We start from the raw sequence: 18,408 nt of genomic DNA, 5'->3' as shown, positions 1-18,408 counted from the left end.
TGCCTTCCATCTCTTCTATTCTACTCCTTTGCCCTTTCAGAGTATTGTCTATTTCTGATATTGTATTATTGATTGTTTGGACAGCTTTCTGTAGGTTTTGAATTGTTTCCAATGCTGTATCTATCTTATTTGATTGTTCCTGTAGCGCTTTCATGAGTTCTTCCTTATTTTTCTCAACTCCATTATAAAGTGTTTTGAAACATTTTATAATCATTTTTCTGAATTCCTTCTCAGGAATTTCCAAGGCCTGCCCTCCTTCCAGAATGGAGTCCAGTTGTACCTCTAGGTCATTTGTCTTAGACATTTTATCTTGTTTCTGGACATGTGCTGATCTGGTCATCTACTTTTGCTTCTTGGACATGTTTAGTATTTATCTGTGGCCTTAATACTTAATTGAGTGTGTGTTTTGGTATGTTTTATGATTTCTGATTACTTCCAGGTAGATGTAATCAGGATGTGGGCTTCCCTTTTCACTCTTCTTATTGCTTAACTCAGAGTAACTTTCACAGATATTGTTTGACTCCTTGGTATATGGCAGTTGGTATTGGTTCTTGCCTGGGTTTTGGTGTTTTATGGAGTATGAATTGTAGCTTGACTATATGGCAGCAGTTGCTGACTCTTCTTGGGTAATATAGGGAGAGAAAGAGTCCCCCAAAGGTAGAAAGGGGAGCATAAAACATCAAAACAGTACCAACAAAAAGAAAAACAAAAAATCCCTAAAACAACAACAACAAAATAAAACTAGACTGAATACTGCAGTCTATAATCTCAGAAAGGGGAGAGGAGGGAGAGAAGAAGAAAAAAAAATCTCTAACCTAGTATGTTGTTGTTATTAAGTGCTGTCGAGTCGGTTCCGACTCATAACAACCCTGTACAGGGTTTCCGAGGCTGTAAATCTTTACAGGAGCAGAAAGCTTCATCTTTCTCCCACAGAGCGGCTGGTAGTTCAAACTGCTGACCTTAAGGTTCGCAACCCAATTCATAACCACTATGCTACCAGAGCTCCTCATATGAGGATGACTTTAACGTCCTTTCTTCAGCTTCTTGCTTTCAAAGCTGCCTGAGAGATTTCAAGATGCCACTGTTGGTTGTTATGCTATACCTCAGGCTTTAATTTAATTTTCGGCCTGTATTTTTTTTTTTCAAACTCTCTTTCCCTCTCTACAGCCTTGTCCTGGCCTTTCCCTTATTTAAAAACAACAGCAACAACAAAACGTCAGGGCCAGCTCTTGGGCTGAGTATCTGTGTGCATGCGTGGCAGAAGAACCCACCAGTGGTGAGGGTGGTGGGTGTCCACTCATTAAGGCACCCCCTCTAGTCACCAGAATGCAGGTGCACAAACAGTGGGGGGTGAGGGCAATGACCAGATACCAAAAAGAAAATCAGAACATAGTAAAACCAACAAAGTGTATTGTCTACCTTTGCTCCAAGGTTCCTGTGGTGTTTTTCCGTGGTGGTTCTGCTCCCCTGCTTGGTTTTGTCATTTGTTCTCACCCAAGATGTCGGCTCTGGGATCCAAGTCTGGCAGATTGAAAAGTACACGATTTCTTACTTCAGCTTAAAGTTCCACTAGCTATAAGCCTTCAAACTTTTAAAAAATATTCCTAGCTATGTGGTTCTGAGTTTTTGAGCTCTGGCTTGGATCTGCTTTGCCTGGTATTCTGTGGTATGGCTGACGGCGAACTTCACTACACCTTCACCCTAGCCGCCATCAAGCTCTGTCTCTCCCATTATCTTTTGATTCTATTTTTCCACAGACTTTTTGAAGTCCCCTTGTATATTTATTAACTCTTCTCAAATTTTTGCTGAACTACACATGAATGGAAAATCCAAGAAGCCTAGCAGAAAGCAACAGCTAGAAGCTGAGAAAACTGAGTACAAATTTCATCTGTTGTCCACTTGAACAAAAATCAGCTTCCTGCTTGAACAAAAATCAACCATCTCAAGAGGAAGATACAGAACTCAGAGTCTGTATAGTGTGATATCCCCATGTTTAATATATAATTACAAATTGTGCAAAGAAACAGGAAATCTGGCCCAACATTAAGATAAAATGTAGTCAATAGAAATAGACCCTGGGATGGTTCTGATGTTGTATCAATGAGGATTTTAAAACCACTATATCTCAACAGAGAAACAGAAACTATTAAAAAAAAAAAAAAAAAAAAACCAAATTAAAAGTCTAGAACTGAATAGTACAATATAGAAAATGAAAAATCTGCGAGCTGTAGATACTGAAGAGAAGACTGCATCAGTGAACTTTAAGAGATCAATTGGAGTGATTGAGTAGAAGAACAAAAAAATAAATAAAAAAAGACCAGAATCTCAAGGACCTTTGAGCCAATATCAGATGCAATTTAATATACATTTAATTGGTGTCTCAGAAAGAAAGAAAAAAAATATGGGCAGAAAAATCTTAGAACAAATAATAACCAGAATTTACCATATTTGGTGAAAATACTGGTGTGTATATCTAGGAAGGGCATCCCTTAAAAAAGTATAAATAAAAGAAAACTCATCTATGCTGTACGGGTTTTGGTGGTGATTCTGGACTAAGACAGACTAGGAAGAACAATTTGGTAATCTACTTCTGAAAAATCACCTAATGGAAACTCTGTGGATCACAGTGGCCCAATTCATCGTACCTGGAATTGCTATGAATTGGGGGCTGATTCTAGGGTAGCTAAAAAAAACAATGGTAACTATGTATATAGCTAACTCAGATGTTTTCATCTACCTTTTAAGTTTATAATATTATGGTGACATCTTGATTATTTTACACGCACACACAAGGCATCCTGATTTCCACCTTTGTGTGTGTATGTGTGTAAAATAATAATAATAATTTTTGTAGCATTTTTCCTATCATTGAAGCAGCAGATTTTTTTTTTTTAAGCAAAAAAATATAAAAGGAAAGAAAGAAAGAAAAATCATGACTACTATCATAATTTTAGGAGTTCTGGTATGGCACTATAGGATAAGCACTGGACTTCTAACTGGAAGTTTGGTGGTTCAAATCCACCAGTCACTCTGGAAACCCTACATAGGGTAGCTATAGGTTGGAACCAACTCGACAGCACTTAACAACAGTCACCAGTGTGGTCTTTCTTCCTAATGAAAAAACTCTCCCTCAGATATTTCTCCATCCAGAAACTGAGTGTGGGTACAAGTGAACCTGTCAAGGTGCTGGAAGTGTTCTATATATTGATCTAGGTGGTGAGTACAGGTGTGTTCATGTAGAAACATTAAACCCTATACCACTTAGGACCTATATTGTTTATTAGATGTAAAGGAACTATTTCAAGTTACTGTAATTATTGTTTTATTGTACTTCAATTTATTTATTTACTTTATTTTAACAAGTAAAATTTAAAAATGCTTCTTCCTTCAGGGTTGGCATTATATTGCTTTTACTGTACTTGGCCCTGCATTTAAGAACATACTTTCACATCTTTATCTCTCCCCCCCCTGTAGAAACACGTATCGCATGATTGAACAAGATGACTTCGACATTAACACTAGGCTCCACACGATCGTTAGGGGGGAAGATGAGGCAGCCATGGTGGAGTCAGTAGGCTTGGCTCTGGTGAAGCTACCAGATGTCCTTAATCGCCTGAAGCCTGATATCATGATTGTTCATGGAGACAGGTTTGATGCCCTAGCTCTGGCTACATCTGCTGCTTTGATGAACATCCGAATCCTTCACATTGAAGGTGGGGAAGTCAGTGGGACCATTGATGACTCTATCAGACATGCCATAACAAAACTGGCTCATTATCATGTGTGCTGCACCCGAAGTGCAGAGCAACATCTGATATCTATGTGTGAGGACCATGATCGCATCCTTTTGGCAGGCTGTCCTTCCTATGACAAACTTCTCTCAGCCAAGAACAAAGACTACATGAGTATCATTCGGATGTGGTTAGGTAGGTATCAAAATTTAATCAGTTTATTGGTTGTTTTTGTCAGAAAAACGTTAGGTATATTTCTGTCCTTTTAGAAACATTGGTATATTGCAATTTATTATGGCTAGAACGTTCTAGTAACAATCAGAAGACTAACATTTTAATTCCTAGCTCTCTTTCTTTGGTATTACTTGAACTCTCTGAAACTCACTACCTTTTCTGTAAAACAGGTATAGTGGATTGATTTTTAAAAAAATCTTTGCTATATTTATATAATGGAATGCTTTTAATCCATTAAATATAATGTGGGATTATTTAGTGACAAGGACAAATTATGATATATTGTAAAGCAAGCTATACAATTTTGTGTTTAATAGAATGCCATTTTTTTGTTGTTGTTAAGAACTATCATGGAAATGTTAAGAAATATGTTACATCAAGCTATTCATGATACTTCTGGTTTGTGGGATTATGGACAATTTTGTTTTTTTAATATGACAAAAACTATGTTTAATTTTTGTGACTGTCTCATAGAGTTTTTAAAATATGCCAATGAGATAATTAGTAGTAAGCTATAAGCACATATTAATACAAGAGATTATTATTATTAAAAATCAAAAGTCATCAGAGTTCATTATCTCTATCTAAATAAGTCCTCAAGTGTGAAATTGTCAATGACCAGCTGATCTATGTGGAAATTACCTTTTGCTAGTCAAAAGCTATGAAAACAGATTTATAAACTAGAATATCCACTGATTGATTTTTAGTGAGAATACTTGTTTTTAAGTGCTGTCGAGTCATTTTCAACTCATAGTGACCTTGTATAGGGTTTCCAAGGCTGTAAATCTTTGCAGGAGCAGAAAGCCTAGTTTTTCTTCTGCTGAGTGGTTGGTGGGCTTGAACCACTGACCTCGTGGTTCATAGTTCATTGCTTATTCTACAAAGCTGAAAACTCAGGACTAATCATCTGTTTAGGACCTTGTTTTCTAAGAAGTAGATATTAAGTAATAGTATACTGATTTATTGATTATATAACAAAAGTGATTTATATGTATGTATGTATATTTTTTAAATTTTATTTTAATGTGTTTATTGTGAATTGAGTGAAAGTTTACAGGGCACATCATCAGTTTTACATTCAACAAATCATACACCTTGTTTCATTACAACGATTATAATTCTCTCCATGTACCATCAGTTAACAGAATTTCCTCTATTCATTTTACCTCTTTTTTTTTTTTTTAAAAAAGACAGACATATATAATCATTTACACCACCAAAGTGCACATTCTGCAAATCTGCCTCCTGGCCACCAGCTCTCAGTCCCACTCTTCCCATGAATCTACAGTCCTCAGCTGCTCCCTCTCTCCATGTGCCTATCTCTGTCTCCAACTCTGGTGTTGCTGCTTCTCTGGATAGGGCCCCACATTCTGTGTGTGCTCTTTTCCCTTGATGGCCTGGGGTCTCTGTTTCTGGATTGTAGGATTAACTACTCCCCTGTTTTTGTTACAAAACTTCTACTTGTACAGTTGTGACAGTTGCAATTAGTCATGATAACAATTATTATTGGATCATAAGAATCTTATCCCCCTATCTTTAAACCAGACCCATCTAGGCAAGGTGAAAAGTTTTCAGTGGGGGCTCTATCTTCCCTCACACACTCTTAAGCTAAATTCCTTCTTGAATCCTTGTAAGCCTGTCACTTCATGCCTTTATCGCCCCCGCATTTTAGGTAGCCAGTGTCTAAGTTGCCCATCCCTGTCTACCCTGTATTCAGCAGGGGTAGCATTGATACTTGTGAAGACTCCTTCCTTTTCAGTTGGTATTTAGAGCTACCACCTCCATGAGTATAGGTCAAGTTCATCAAATTGTAGTTACTTATCCTTGTTTCCTTTATCCAAAAAAAAATTTTTTTTTAATCTTCCTCTAATAGAATTCTGATCATCAAGCCATCGAGGCTAGATCAAATGGATACTGTCTGCAAGTTTGGGTGTTATTGTGTGTCTCCTCTCACTTCATATCAGCTGGATGCTTCACTCTCAGCTCCAGCCCTCTGTGGCTATGTCCTTGTCCATGGGCTCAGGTGTCCTCAGGTCTCACCACACTTTGGACCAACCAGCCCTTCCTCTTCTCTCTCTCATCTGTAGGTCAACGGGAGTCTATGGATCATGATTGAACTCAGCCCATTTCTTCATTGCTGCCTTTCCTCCACTGCTACTCACCAGTAGACCAATGTGGTTACCAGCAAGCTTACATGCCTGCTCATGTGTTCCCTTTGTGTTTCAGTCTTAGAGGGGGTGTATATATTTTTAATTCACATATTAGAACAGAAAGGATATTAGAACATGAAAGAAATTGGGCTTTCCTATAGCGTAGTGGTTACAAATCAGGCTGTGAACCTCAAAGTCAGCAGTTCGAAACTACCAGCTGTTCCGTGGGAGGAAGATGCGGCTTTCTGCTCCCAGTCAAGATTTACAGCCTCTGAAACCCTGCACAGGGTTGTTATGAGTCAGAACTGACTCCATGGCACATAACCACTACCACTGCCACTATATAAATTAATCCATTCTATGTGCAACAAGCTATGGACAACATTGCGAAGTATGAGTATTCAGGACATTTAATTGTGCTCATGAGGAATTTGTACCTGGACCAAAAGGCAGTTGTTCGAACAGAACGTGGGAACACTGAATGGTTTAAAATTAAGAAAGGTGTGCGACAATGTTGTATTCTTTCACTATACTTATTCAACCTGTGTGCTGAGCAAATAATCCAAGAAGCTAGGTTATATGAAGAAAAATGTGGCATCAGGATTGGAGGAAGACTCATTGGCAACCTGTAATATGCAAATGATACAACCTTGCTTGTTGAAAGTGAAGAGGACTTAAAACATTTACTGATGAAGATCAAAGAGCACATCCTTCGGTATGGATTACATCTCAATGTCAAGAAAACAAAAATCCTCACCACTGGACCAATAAACAACATTCTTATCAATGGAGAAAAGGTTGAAGTTGTCAAGGATTTCATTCTTGGGTCAAGTATCAACACTCAAGGAAGCAGCAGTCAGGAGATCAAACGACGTATTGCATTAGGCAAATCAGCTGCACAGACCTTTTTAAAGTGTTGAAGAGCAAAGATGTCAGCTTGAGGACTAAGGTGTGCCTGACCCAAGCCATGGTATTTTCCATAACCTCATATGTATGTGAAAGCTGGACAGTAAATAAGGAAGACTGTAGAAGAATTGATGCTTTTGAATTATGGTGTTGGAGGAGAATATTGAAAGTGCCATGGGCTGCCAAAAGAACCAATAGATCCGTTTTGGAAGAAGTGCAGCCAGAATGCTCCTTGGAGACCAAAATGGCCAAACTTCATCTCTCATCCTTCAGACATATTGTCAGGAGGGATCAATCACTGGAGAAAGATATCATGTTTGGTAAGGTGGAGGGACAGAGAAAGAGAGGAAGACCCCCGACAAGATGGATTGGCCAAGTGGCGGCATCAGTGGACTTAAGCGTAGTAACAGTAGTGAGGTTGGCCTAGGATCGGGCAGTGTTTCGTTCTGCTGTGCATAAGGTCGCTATGAGTCGGCACCAACTTGATGGCACCTAACAACAACACATGTATTTTTTAAATCCTTGAACAGATTTGTAATTATCATGAAATGGAACAAACTTTAATTTCTTTAGTGTTTCCTTTTTGTATTTTTCTAAGTAGCACTCTTGCATTCTGTTCTGACTATACTGTTAGCTTTATATGTGTTCAAGGAGCCATAGTGGCACTGTGGGTTAGACATTACACTGTTATCTGCCAGTTTGGAGATTCAAACCCACCAGCGACTCTGTGAAAGAAAGATGAGGCTGTCTGTGCCCATAAAGGTTTACAGTCTCTGAAACCTAATATAGAGTCACTATGAATTGGAATTGACTTGATAGCAGTGGGTTTGTTTTTTATATGTGTTCTGAAAAATCTTGTACTTCTGAAAAATGTGTAGTCAATCAAAAATAACCATTGTAAAGTAGAGTACAGCAAGATTGCTATGAATTACAATTGATTCACTGGCAGTGGGTTTGGTTTATGTTTATAAATGTCTTGTGTTGCTTGGCATAGCACTGTCCATACAAATCTTTTACACTTTAGGTTTTTGCTGAAGAATGTCCATAGGATCCCAGCCCGGGGATGAAATAAGTCTTTCTAGCCCTAGGAACAGATTTAGACACACTTGCCATGTGTTGAATTTGGCAGGTAACGGTATGGGGAAGTGCCTGTATATGATATGGAATATGTTTAATTCTCATTCAAACTCTACTAAATGCTCTGATTTGCAACATTTTATTATTCATTACTATTGATGATTATTCATAAGAAACGGGAGAATTTGGGAAGATTTAAATTTTTCGAATGCTCTGGATTTTAAAGCATAATGAATCTCTGGTGCCTTCTGTTTGAAGTTATATTTTATGTTTGTGGTAGCAAGCACCTTTGTATAATGTAAAATTTGCTGTATCCTTGGGCTTGCTGCTCTAAGTTCTTATCATTTGACTCTAATATGGATGCCCTGCTGAGAACGTGACAAATTGTTTTACCTTGGATTTCTTAAAAGCATAGACTTTAGGCTCTTGCTTTTAGAATTTGCTTCTTCGTCTTTTATTATTCTTTATTAATTAAGAACTGTGGTTTGGTTTTCTTTAAACAGGTGATGATGTAAAGTCTAAAGATTACATTGTTGCATTACAGCACCCTGTGACCACTGACATTAAGCATTCCATAAAAATGTTTGAATTAACATTGGACGCACTTATCTCATTTAACAAACGGACCCTAGTTCTATTTCCAAATATTGATGCAGGTAATTGAACTTGACATTATGTCACCTACCGTTTCACATTTTTTGTTGCTATTACAACTTCTTTTGATTCTCCTTCCTATTTTTTCTCATCATTGAAAGCATTTCAGCATTCAGATTTTCAAAGAATCACCAATTATGCTGTGGGTCAAAGAGTTTGATGATCTTGTAAAGTCTAAAAGAAGCTTAGTACGAAAGTAAACACTTTAAAAAAATCTCTTCACCTTTCATGTTAACTAAGAGACATAAACCTTAAAGTAATGGAGTATGTCTAGGAAAATAATATTCTGTGATCCTGTTGACTGCAGCAAAATAGTCATTATTGTTATTTCCTGTTCTCTTTTTTATGTTTGCTGTATCTTAAAGTCATTTTTAGTTTAAGTCATTTAGGTCTCCCCAGCCAACAAGTCCTCAAATCTGACCAGGTTGGTCACCTTGAACAAGTTAATGCGGATATGAAATATTTATGAGACATGCCAGAGCAGGAATTAAAAAGAAACTGATGTTGTTAGCTGTCACCAGGCTATTTTAATTTTATTCTGTAAAGGAAGCAGATCCTTCAGTGCCAAGATGTTACCATCTTGAAAGGATTCTGCTTATAGTGTCCCTAGAATAATTTTTTCTGTTGTTGTTATGTGCCATGGAGTCGGTTCTGACTCATAGCGACCCTGTAAAGGGTTTCCGAGGGTATAAATCTTTACGGGACCAGAAAGCCTCATCTTTCTCCCGCGGAGCGGCTGGTAGTTTCGAACTGCTGACCATGAGATTAGCAGCCTGATTCGTAACCACCACACTACCAGAGCTCCTTTGTTGTTGTTATGTGCTGTGGAGTCTGTTCTAACTCATAGTGACCCTGTCAGCGTTTCCAAGGCTGTAAATCTTTACGGGTGCAGAAAGCCTCATTTTTCTCCCGCGGAGCGGCTGGTAGTTTCGAACTGCTGACCATGAGATTAGCAGCCTGATTCGTAACCACCACACTACCAGAGCTCCTTTAGAGGAAGTAAATCAGAACGTTAGTTGGAAAAAATTTAAGAACCTCTAAATTGGATTCCTGGTGTAGTGCTGTGGATTAATGCGCCAGACTGCAAAGCCATTTGAACTGCAAGGTCGATGGTTCAAGCTCACCCGCTGCTCTTTGGAAACCCTATGTTGTTGTTGTTGTTAAGTGCCATCGAGTCGGTTCGACCCATAGTGACCCAGTACAGGGTTTCCAAGGGGTGTAAATCTTTACGGGAGTAGAAAGCCTCATCTTTCTCCCGCGGAGCGGCTGGTAGTTTCGAACCGCTGACCTTAAGGTTCACAGCCCGATTCGTAACCACTACGCTACCAGAACTCCTTTTGGAAACCCTATACAGGGTTGCTATGGGTCGGAACTGACTCAACGGCACTTAACAACAACAACAAACTGGGTTTCTTCCTGGGTGGCGCAAACAGTTAATGCACTTACCTGAAGCTAAAGTTTGCCTAGAGGTGCTGTGAAAGAAAGGCCTGGTGATATGTTTCCAAAAAAGTCATTGAAAACCCTATGGAGCATAGTTCTACTCTGACACACATAGGTTTGCCAGGAGTTGTTACTGATAATCCAGGTTTCATTCAGTTAATACATTAAAAATTTTAAAATCTTAACATTTATTCTTTTCTAATCCTTTAACTTTTTATGTTAACACTTGTAATTGTGTATCTCTCTTATATTCATTGTCAATGATACTCTGTAATATGATTTCCTGATTGTATACACTTTAGAATTAGAGCTGTTTTCCTCTTGATAAAGGATCCCAGGAATACTTAAGTAAAAAACCCCTTCCTTATGAGGTTTTTGATGTGATGTACACAGGAAATAATGAAACAAGAATCAAAGCATCACTTTATTTTTCTTTGGCTTAGTGCCCAGACCCCAGTATAGGACTCTGGAAAACTGGGCTAGTACATAGGTGATTTAGGCTTAAGGCCAAAGAGGAGCCTAGATCTGAATATTGGCTAGTCACATACACACTAATTGTAGATGATGACCAGCATGCTCTAGCAAGGCTGGATAAAGAAAGAAGGCCTGCTCCAAGGAGTTAGCCTCTGAGTCCATTTACTTTCTGCCTTGCCTCATAGAGAAAGTACAAGAGTTGAAGAGCACATGCGTGCACAGCTCCTCCTGCATGCTGGTGAGCACGGTGCGGCTGCTGGCCAGCTTTTAACTAATCACACCTGCAACTTTTCCTCCCTTGATCAGGGGTAGCTAAGAAAAGGGTGGATTAGAGGTATTGAATATTGCCTCTCCCTCATACATCTTTGAAAACTTTTTTAAATATTGCGTTTAAAATAAGTTATCAAATACAGTATCAGAAGCTATCAGTATTTGGGGGGTGGTTTCACATTGGACTGCTAACTGCAAGGTAAGCAGTTTGAAGCCACCAGCTACTCTGCAGGAGAAAGTGAAGGCTTTCTGCTCTCATAAAGATATACAGGCTCGGAAACCCTTCAGAGGGTTCCTATGAGTCAAGAATTGATTCAATGGTTGTGAGATTTTGGTTAGTTAGTCCACATAAGTGGGAGTGCTACCCAGTGGAGCTAGTTCTAGTGTAAATTTGAGCACAGCTGAGGCAGAGGCTCTCTGATCAGTTTGGCAGGTGGAGCCTGAGACCTCTAAGAAGTTAAACTGTTGGCCTGTTTTTAGCTTCTGAATTGTTGGCTTAAAGTAAAGGTTCTTCTAAACCCATTGCGGCCAAGTTGATTCCAACTCATACCAACCCTTTAGGACAGAGTAGAATTGCTCTCAGGGTTTCCAAGGTGTCTTACAGAAACAGACTGCCCCATTTTTCTCTTATGGAGTAAGTTCAAACCACTGACCTTTCAGTTAGAAGCTGAGCACCTAACCACTGCAGCACCAGGGTTGCAAAGTGTTCGTGGTGATGTGCCATGGAGTCGGGTCCTACTTATAGCCACCCAGCATAAAGTTCTGAGGCAATAAATCTTTACGGGAGCAGAAAGCCTCATCTTTCTCCTGAAATCAGCTGGTATTTCAAACTGCTGACCTTGAAGTAGCAACCCAATTTGTAACCATTTGCTACTAGAGTCCTTCCAAAGGTTCTTATGGGGATATTAATAAAAGGTATTCTTTTTGCTAAGTTCTGTTTGAAAAGTTCCATTTCTGCTGTTTGAGTCCCTAGATGAGTTGAAACAGTGAGCAGGCCATATATTTTAGATTTTCATTATTCATGAAAAAAATGAAAAATCAAAATTACTATCTCCCCAGTAATTGGTGTGAGTTTTTTATAGGAATATTTCTTTAGGTGGGGCTATTCGTGTCCAAGACTCCTGGTATGGTGCTGTAGGATCAGTACTGGACTGTGAACCACAAGGTTGACAGTTCAAATCCGCCAAGTGCACCTCGGAAATCCTATATAGGATCACTATGACTCTACAGCACTTAACAACAACAATTCTTGTCCATGGCAATTGTTTCTTTATCTCATAAATCATTTAACAATTGATGCTTTTAACTTTTACAGGGAGCAAAGAGATGGTTCGAGTGATGCGGAAGAAGGGCATTGAGCATCATCCCAATTTCCGTGCAGTTAAACATGTCCCATTTGACCAGTTTATACAGTTGGTTGCCCATGCTGGTTGTATGATTGGGAACAGCAGCTGTGGGGTGCGAGAGGTTGGAGCTTTTGGAACACCTGTGATCAACCTGGGGACACGTCAGATTGGAAGAGAAACAGGTTACCTTTGCTTATAGTTCAACTTGACTAGGCTTTAGGCATGCATAAAAATTATTATAAGGTATGTGTATATCAGTGCCAGGCATATATGTTTACAAACAAATATGTGAATGAGGTTAATGGCCAGTAATAGTCCCAAATCTATAAATAGTCTATAAATAGTACACAGTGGTTACCAAATCTTTTAGAGCTCTACTTACATTTTTATTGGCTTGAAATATCTGTTAAGACAGTTTAACTATGGTCTTTGACAGCTGTGCTTAAGAAACAATGTGGCTGAATGTGTTAGTAGATGAGTGCTAGTCTTTCATTTTCTGGGCCTAGGAGAGACTCTCTGCAGTCAATATTTTGTTGTTTTTGTTGTTGTTAAGTGCTGTCCAGCCAACTCTGACTCATAACAACCCTGTATAGGGTTTCTGAGGAGCAGCTGGTGGGTTTGAACTGCTAAACTTGTGGTTAACTATCAAATGCTTATCCTATAGCACTACACCAGGACTCTAGTTAGTATTTTATAGTATGGTAATTGTAAGGTGCCCCCTAATATATAAGCAAGGTACTCCCTTAATATATAAATTATATGTAGGATTATTTTAGTGAGTTAGATCCTGTTATCAATGTTAGTCCAAGTTTTAATATCTACATATGTATGTAGTTGTCTTAATCATCTACTATTGCTATGACAGAAATACTACAAGTGGGTGGTTTTAACAAGCAGAAATTTCTTTTCTCACTTTTTAGGAGACTAGAAGTCAGAATTCAGGGCACTAGCTCTAGGGAAAGGCTTTCTTTCTTTGTCAGTAACACATCTTTTCAGCTTCTGTTTTCTGGTCAATCTTATGTGGCTTGGCTTCTCTCTCTTCCCCAATCTCTGCTTGCTTGTTGTTATTGTTAGGTGCTGTTGCATCACTTCTGACAATCTTCCTGCAATCCATGGTACCTTTAATATTCTTCTCCAGTACCATAACTCAAATGCATCAATTCTTCTACAGTCTTTCTTATTCACTGCACAATTTTCACATGAATATGACATTGAAAATACCATGACTTGGTTCAGGTATACCTTAGTTCTCAAAAGGACATCTTTGCTGTTGAACACTTTTAAGAGGTATTTTGCAACAGATTTGCCTAATGCAATACATCGTTTGATTTTTTGACTGCTGCTTCCATAAGTGTTGATAGTGGATCCAAGCAAATGAAGTCTTTGAAAACTTCAATCTTTTCTCCATTTATAATGATGTAATTTTTGGTCCTGTGGTGAGGATTTTGTTTTCTTTACATTGAGGTGCAACCTATACTGGAGGCTGTTTACTAGCTTGAATTTAATCTCTTTTATGTCTCAAAGAGATTGATTTAAGACAAACCTATACTAATCGTGTCTTCTTAGCATAATAAAGAACAACTCATTTCCAAATAGGATTACAACCGCAGGCATAGAGGATAAGATTTATAACACATATTTTAGGGGACCCAAATCAATCCATAACGGTAGCTAGTAGAAAAAAGTATGGAACTAATGGAAAAGAATTAGATTAGAACCAAGGAAATTAGTCCCAGCTCTGCATTTCACATTCCTCATAGTTGCCACCTTGACTTTTTCCATTATATTCCCAGCAATATTACAAAGGTAAGTGAAAAAGTTTTGCTACTAGGGTCCCAGAGTCCTGGTGTGGTGCTGTGGGTTAATGCACTGGACTGCAAAATTGGTGTGAACTGCAAGGTTGGTGGTTCAAGCTCACCAGCTGTTCCTCAGGAACCCTATACAGAGTCACTATAGGTCAGAACCGACTCGACGGCACTTAACAACAACAACAACTAGGGTTCCAGTTCATAAGCTGTTTATTCCAAACAAAATATGTTAAAATGTGTTTCTGCGATTCGTGGATAACTGCAGACAAGTTCTCTCAGTAATATACTTGTCTTAGTCTTGTTAGGGTGCTTTCTAAAAAAATAAATAAAGGTCCAGTCTAAACAGTGACTTCCTAGGGGATCTGCTAGGTAGTTAAATTCAAGGCAGAGAGGTCAGTTCAGAAGGTTATGGTAACTGTTTTTTGGGGATTCCAAAGAGATTTTGACAGGTTTTCTCAAAGGACATAGGATAATCATGGGAACTTACTATGAAGTTTAAAAAAACAAACCTGAAAACTGCATTGGTGAGAATAAGGTGAAGACGGTTGTACTGATCTTCCATCATGACAATGCTCCTGCTCATTCTTCAAAGATAGCAAGACTGTCCTATGAGAATTTGAGAAACATTGTCCCATCCACCCACCAGCTCTTATCTTGCTTCTTCAGACAACTTCCCCACCCCCCAAAATGCAAACAACATTGAACATGAACATGAATTTTAATCCCTCAAGGATACCAAAACTTCTGTCTTGATGTGGTATAAATTGAGCAGCACAGTTGTTTAGGGAATGGTTAGAGAGCTGGAAACACTGTTTTAAAATGTATAGGTCTAGATGAAGGATATATAGAGAAATAAGAACTTTATTGTTTTTAAAAAACAAAATAGCAAATTTTCTAAGGGCTGAGCTCTCATGTGACGTATGTTCTAGTGGAAGAGGAGATAGATGAAATACTAATAAAACTAAGAAAAATACTAGGATTTCTGTGTGCTGTGCAGATGGTAGCACAGGTTAATGTGATGGGCAGGTGTCTGGAAGGCTACAGTAGATTGAATAAGGGAAAATCTGTCTGGGGAGGTGACATTTAAGATGAGATCTGAATGACAAGGAGTCAGCTATGTCAGAATCAGGAAGAAGCAGAGGGGCCAGCCAGTGTGAAGACCCTAAAATGAGAACAAGTTTGATGTATTTAATAAACAGAAGGCTCAAGATAGTTGTAGAGTAGTGGGGTAGAGAAAAGATGTTAGGGAAGGAGGCAAGTCAGAGGAAACAGTTTGGAATTTTTCAAGTTTATGATTGGAAGCCACTTAAGGGAGGGAGAGACAGGCTTTGACTTGCATTTAAAATAGTCTCTCTGCTATTTAGAGAATGAAATGGGGTGGAGCCAGAGTAGAAGCAGGAAGATAATTAAGGGACTAGTTCAGCTCTTCAAGTAGATGAAATTGGTTTAGACAAACTGATAGCATTAGAGATGGAGAAACATTATATAGATTTGGGCTATGTTACAGGGCTTGCGCTTTAACTCTATCTTGGCGTGGTGTTGTAGGATAAGCACTGGACTGCTAACTGCAAAGTCGGTGATTCAAACCCACCAGAATACAGGGTTTTTGTGAGTCAGAACCCACTCAGTGGCACTTAATAAAACCAACAACATAGGGCTTGATGATGCTTGGATGTGAGAAGTAAAAGTAAGAAGGAAATCAACAATAACTCATAGATGTTTAAATTGAACAGTGGGGTTATGCTTTCCACATATGGAAGACAGTGAGGGAGGAGCAGATTTTGGCAGATGCACTCCATGGACCCTCTGAAACAAAGATCCAGTAGACCAAATGAAACAGACACAGATGAAAATCCTGGAATACTGAACTTCAGAGGAAAGGTTAGAGAAGTGGATTGAGTGCTTGCTGGGAGAAGAAGCTGAGCAGGGCCAGTGAGAGACAAAGACTGACTGGTGAATGGTCAGCTCTACTTAGCGCAACAATCTTGAACTTTTGTGACCAGCTTTGACAACAGAACATGGTCTGGCAGAGCAAATTCAAACAGGTAATGGAAATGAGACAGCAGTTGTGCCCAGTTACAACCATACCTTCTGCAACTCCACCCACTAGACAGGAGCCAATACCAGTTCCTATACCCCTTGATCAACGATAGACAGCAACCAACATTGGCCAAACTTACCTTAAAATGAGGTGCATGAACAGAGACAGTGCACACACTTCCATTCTTTAACTACACCCGTACAAGACAGTTAAATACCAATACGACAACACCACAACATCCCAGAGACAACTGACAATTTTAGCTCACACGAAGAAACAAGAAAGAATGGCTTAAAGAAATGACCTAAATGCAGAACCAGAAAACTGAAAAAGAACTTCAAAAGTATATTTAGGTACCTTCAAAGGATTGACAGAACGATCCAAGAAAGCAAGGAGAACACAGAAAAATTGTAGAAGAATTCAGGAAAACATTATAAGAATGAACAGACAAAATAAATGCAAATAATTTGAGATTAGAAATCCACATTAATAGTAACATTTCAGAAATAGACAATACATTGAAAGGGCAAAGGAGTACATTCAATGCAATGGAAGCCCAAATTAGTAATCTTGATGATAAATCTCTTAATACTAGTATGGTAGAAGAGCGATCAGAAAAAAGAATGTAAAAGTCTGAAGAAAGCCCAAGGTTCATGTGAAACATCATAAATAGCTATAACAACATAAATAGGATCAGAATTCCAGAATAGCAAGAAATAATGAAAAGCACAGATAACATTATTGAATAGTTGTTGGAAGAAAACTTTTGTAACATCATGAAAGATAAGAAGATAAGCATACAAGAAGCCAACAAACCCAAAACAGGAGAGCTCTCCAAAGAAAATCATCAAGACATATCAAAATCAAACTTACAAAACCAAAGACAGGAAAAAATCCTGATAGCAGCATGGGAAAAATCAAGTTATCTACAAAGGAGAACCAATAAGATTAAGCTCTGATTTCTCCGCAGAAAGCATGCAGTCAAGAAGGCAATGGAATGACATAGACAAAGCTCTGAAAAAAATTGCCACCCCAAAATCATATACCCAGCAAAGCTGTTCCTCAAATATGACGGTGAAATTGGGACATTTCCAGATAAACAGAAATTAAAGGAATTTGTAATAACCAGACCAACTTTACAAAAGTTACTACAGTGTGTTCTTTGAACTGAGAACCAACAATAGCAGACAACAACCTGAGATTACCGTACTTTACAACACCATCCAATACCATACGGAAAACTGTGGTCTTTGATCTTCATCAGTAAATATTTTAAGTCCTCTTTATTTTCAACAAGCAAGGTGGTATCATCTGCATATCATGGGTTGTTAATGAGTCTTCCTCCAGTCCTGATGCCATGTTGCTGAGTGAAATTAGTCACAAAAGGACAAATGAGACCACTGTTGTAAAAAGTTAAGAAAATATTTTCTTGGTAAAAGAAACATTATATGATGATTAGGATGGGGGATGAATTAGTCATGGGTTAGAGGGTAAACACATGTTAACATGGGTGACGGGGCAGGAAATATATAAGAGGGAGGTTAACAGAGGCAAGATGAAGGTAGTGGGAGACACAGGGAGGAATGCAAGAGTTAAAGTGAATAGAAGTTAATACTATTGGCACATGGAGGGGATTGCAGTCCTTGTAATGAAGCAAAGTATATGATTTGTTAAATATAAAACTGATGGCCCGCTCTGTAAACTTTCACTCAGTTCACAATAAAAATTAAAAAAAAAAAAAAAAGTATGGCCATATTAATTAGTTACCAAAGTGGAGGTGTCAAGTAAGCAGTTAGATAGTTCTGAGGAGAATTAGACTTGGAATACCAATTTAAGATTGGTACCAATTGAAATGTAGATTTATAGTTAAGATATCAGTTTAGCTGCTATGTAACAGAGAAAACCAAAATACTGGCTTAAATAAGGTCGTTTATGTATGTATGTATGTATGTATGTATGTATGTATGTTTGTTTGTTTGTTTGTTTGTTTGCTTGCTTGCTTGCTTGTTAGCCTTCTGAAGCTGATATGGCAGCTCCACAATAGAGACTAGGCCTCCATCTAGTTTGTTGATGGTTGCTCCAGCTCTTAGCCAATTGGAAACAGAAAAGGGAAAGAGACCTTTCTCTTAAGGGCATGATCTGGGAGTGTCAATTTTTGTTTTTTCTCTCACATCTTATCAGAATTTAGTCTCATGGTTAGCTTCTGACTGCTAATTTTATAGTCTTTAGCTTGGTGACCAGGTCCCATAAAAATTCTGTTACTAGTACTTAGAAAGC

General features: G+C 38.5%; 1 protein-coding gene across 4 annotated transcripts in view; it reads left to right on the top strand.

Moving 5' to 3' along the window:
• GNE (glucosamine (UDP-N-acetyl)-2-epimerase/N-acetylmannosamine kinase) overlaps positions 1-18,408 on the top strand; it is an 82,329-nt gene that overhangs the window by 46,895 nt on the left and 17,026 nt on the right. For 3 of the 4 annotated variants that reach the window (XM_006863101.1, XM_006863104.1, XM_006863102.1), the window contains exons 2-4: positions 3,475-3,926; positions 8,602-8,754; positions 12,252-12,464. In XM_006863101.1, coding sequence (XP_006863163.1) covers positions 3,475-3,926; positions 8,602-8,754; positions 12,252-12,464 — 818 coding nt within the window. Of the gene's footprint in view, positions 1-3,474; positions 3,927-8,601; positions 8,755-12,251; positions 12,465-18,408 lie in introns of those variants that run through there. The other variant, XM_006863103.1, reaches the window with a different exon arrangement.

Source organism: Chrysochloris asiatica, unplaced genomic scaffold, assembly GCF_000296735.1.
Source record: "Chrysochloris asiatica unplaced genomic scaffold, ChrAsi1.0 scaffold00053, whole genome shotgun sequence".
Lineage (NCBI taxonomy): Eukaryota > Metazoa > Chordata > Mammalia > Afrosoricida > Chrysochloridae > Chrysochloris > Chrysochloris asiatica.
Note: the sequence above shows the minus strand (reverse complement) of the source record. Positions and strands in the feature narration are given on the sequence as shown.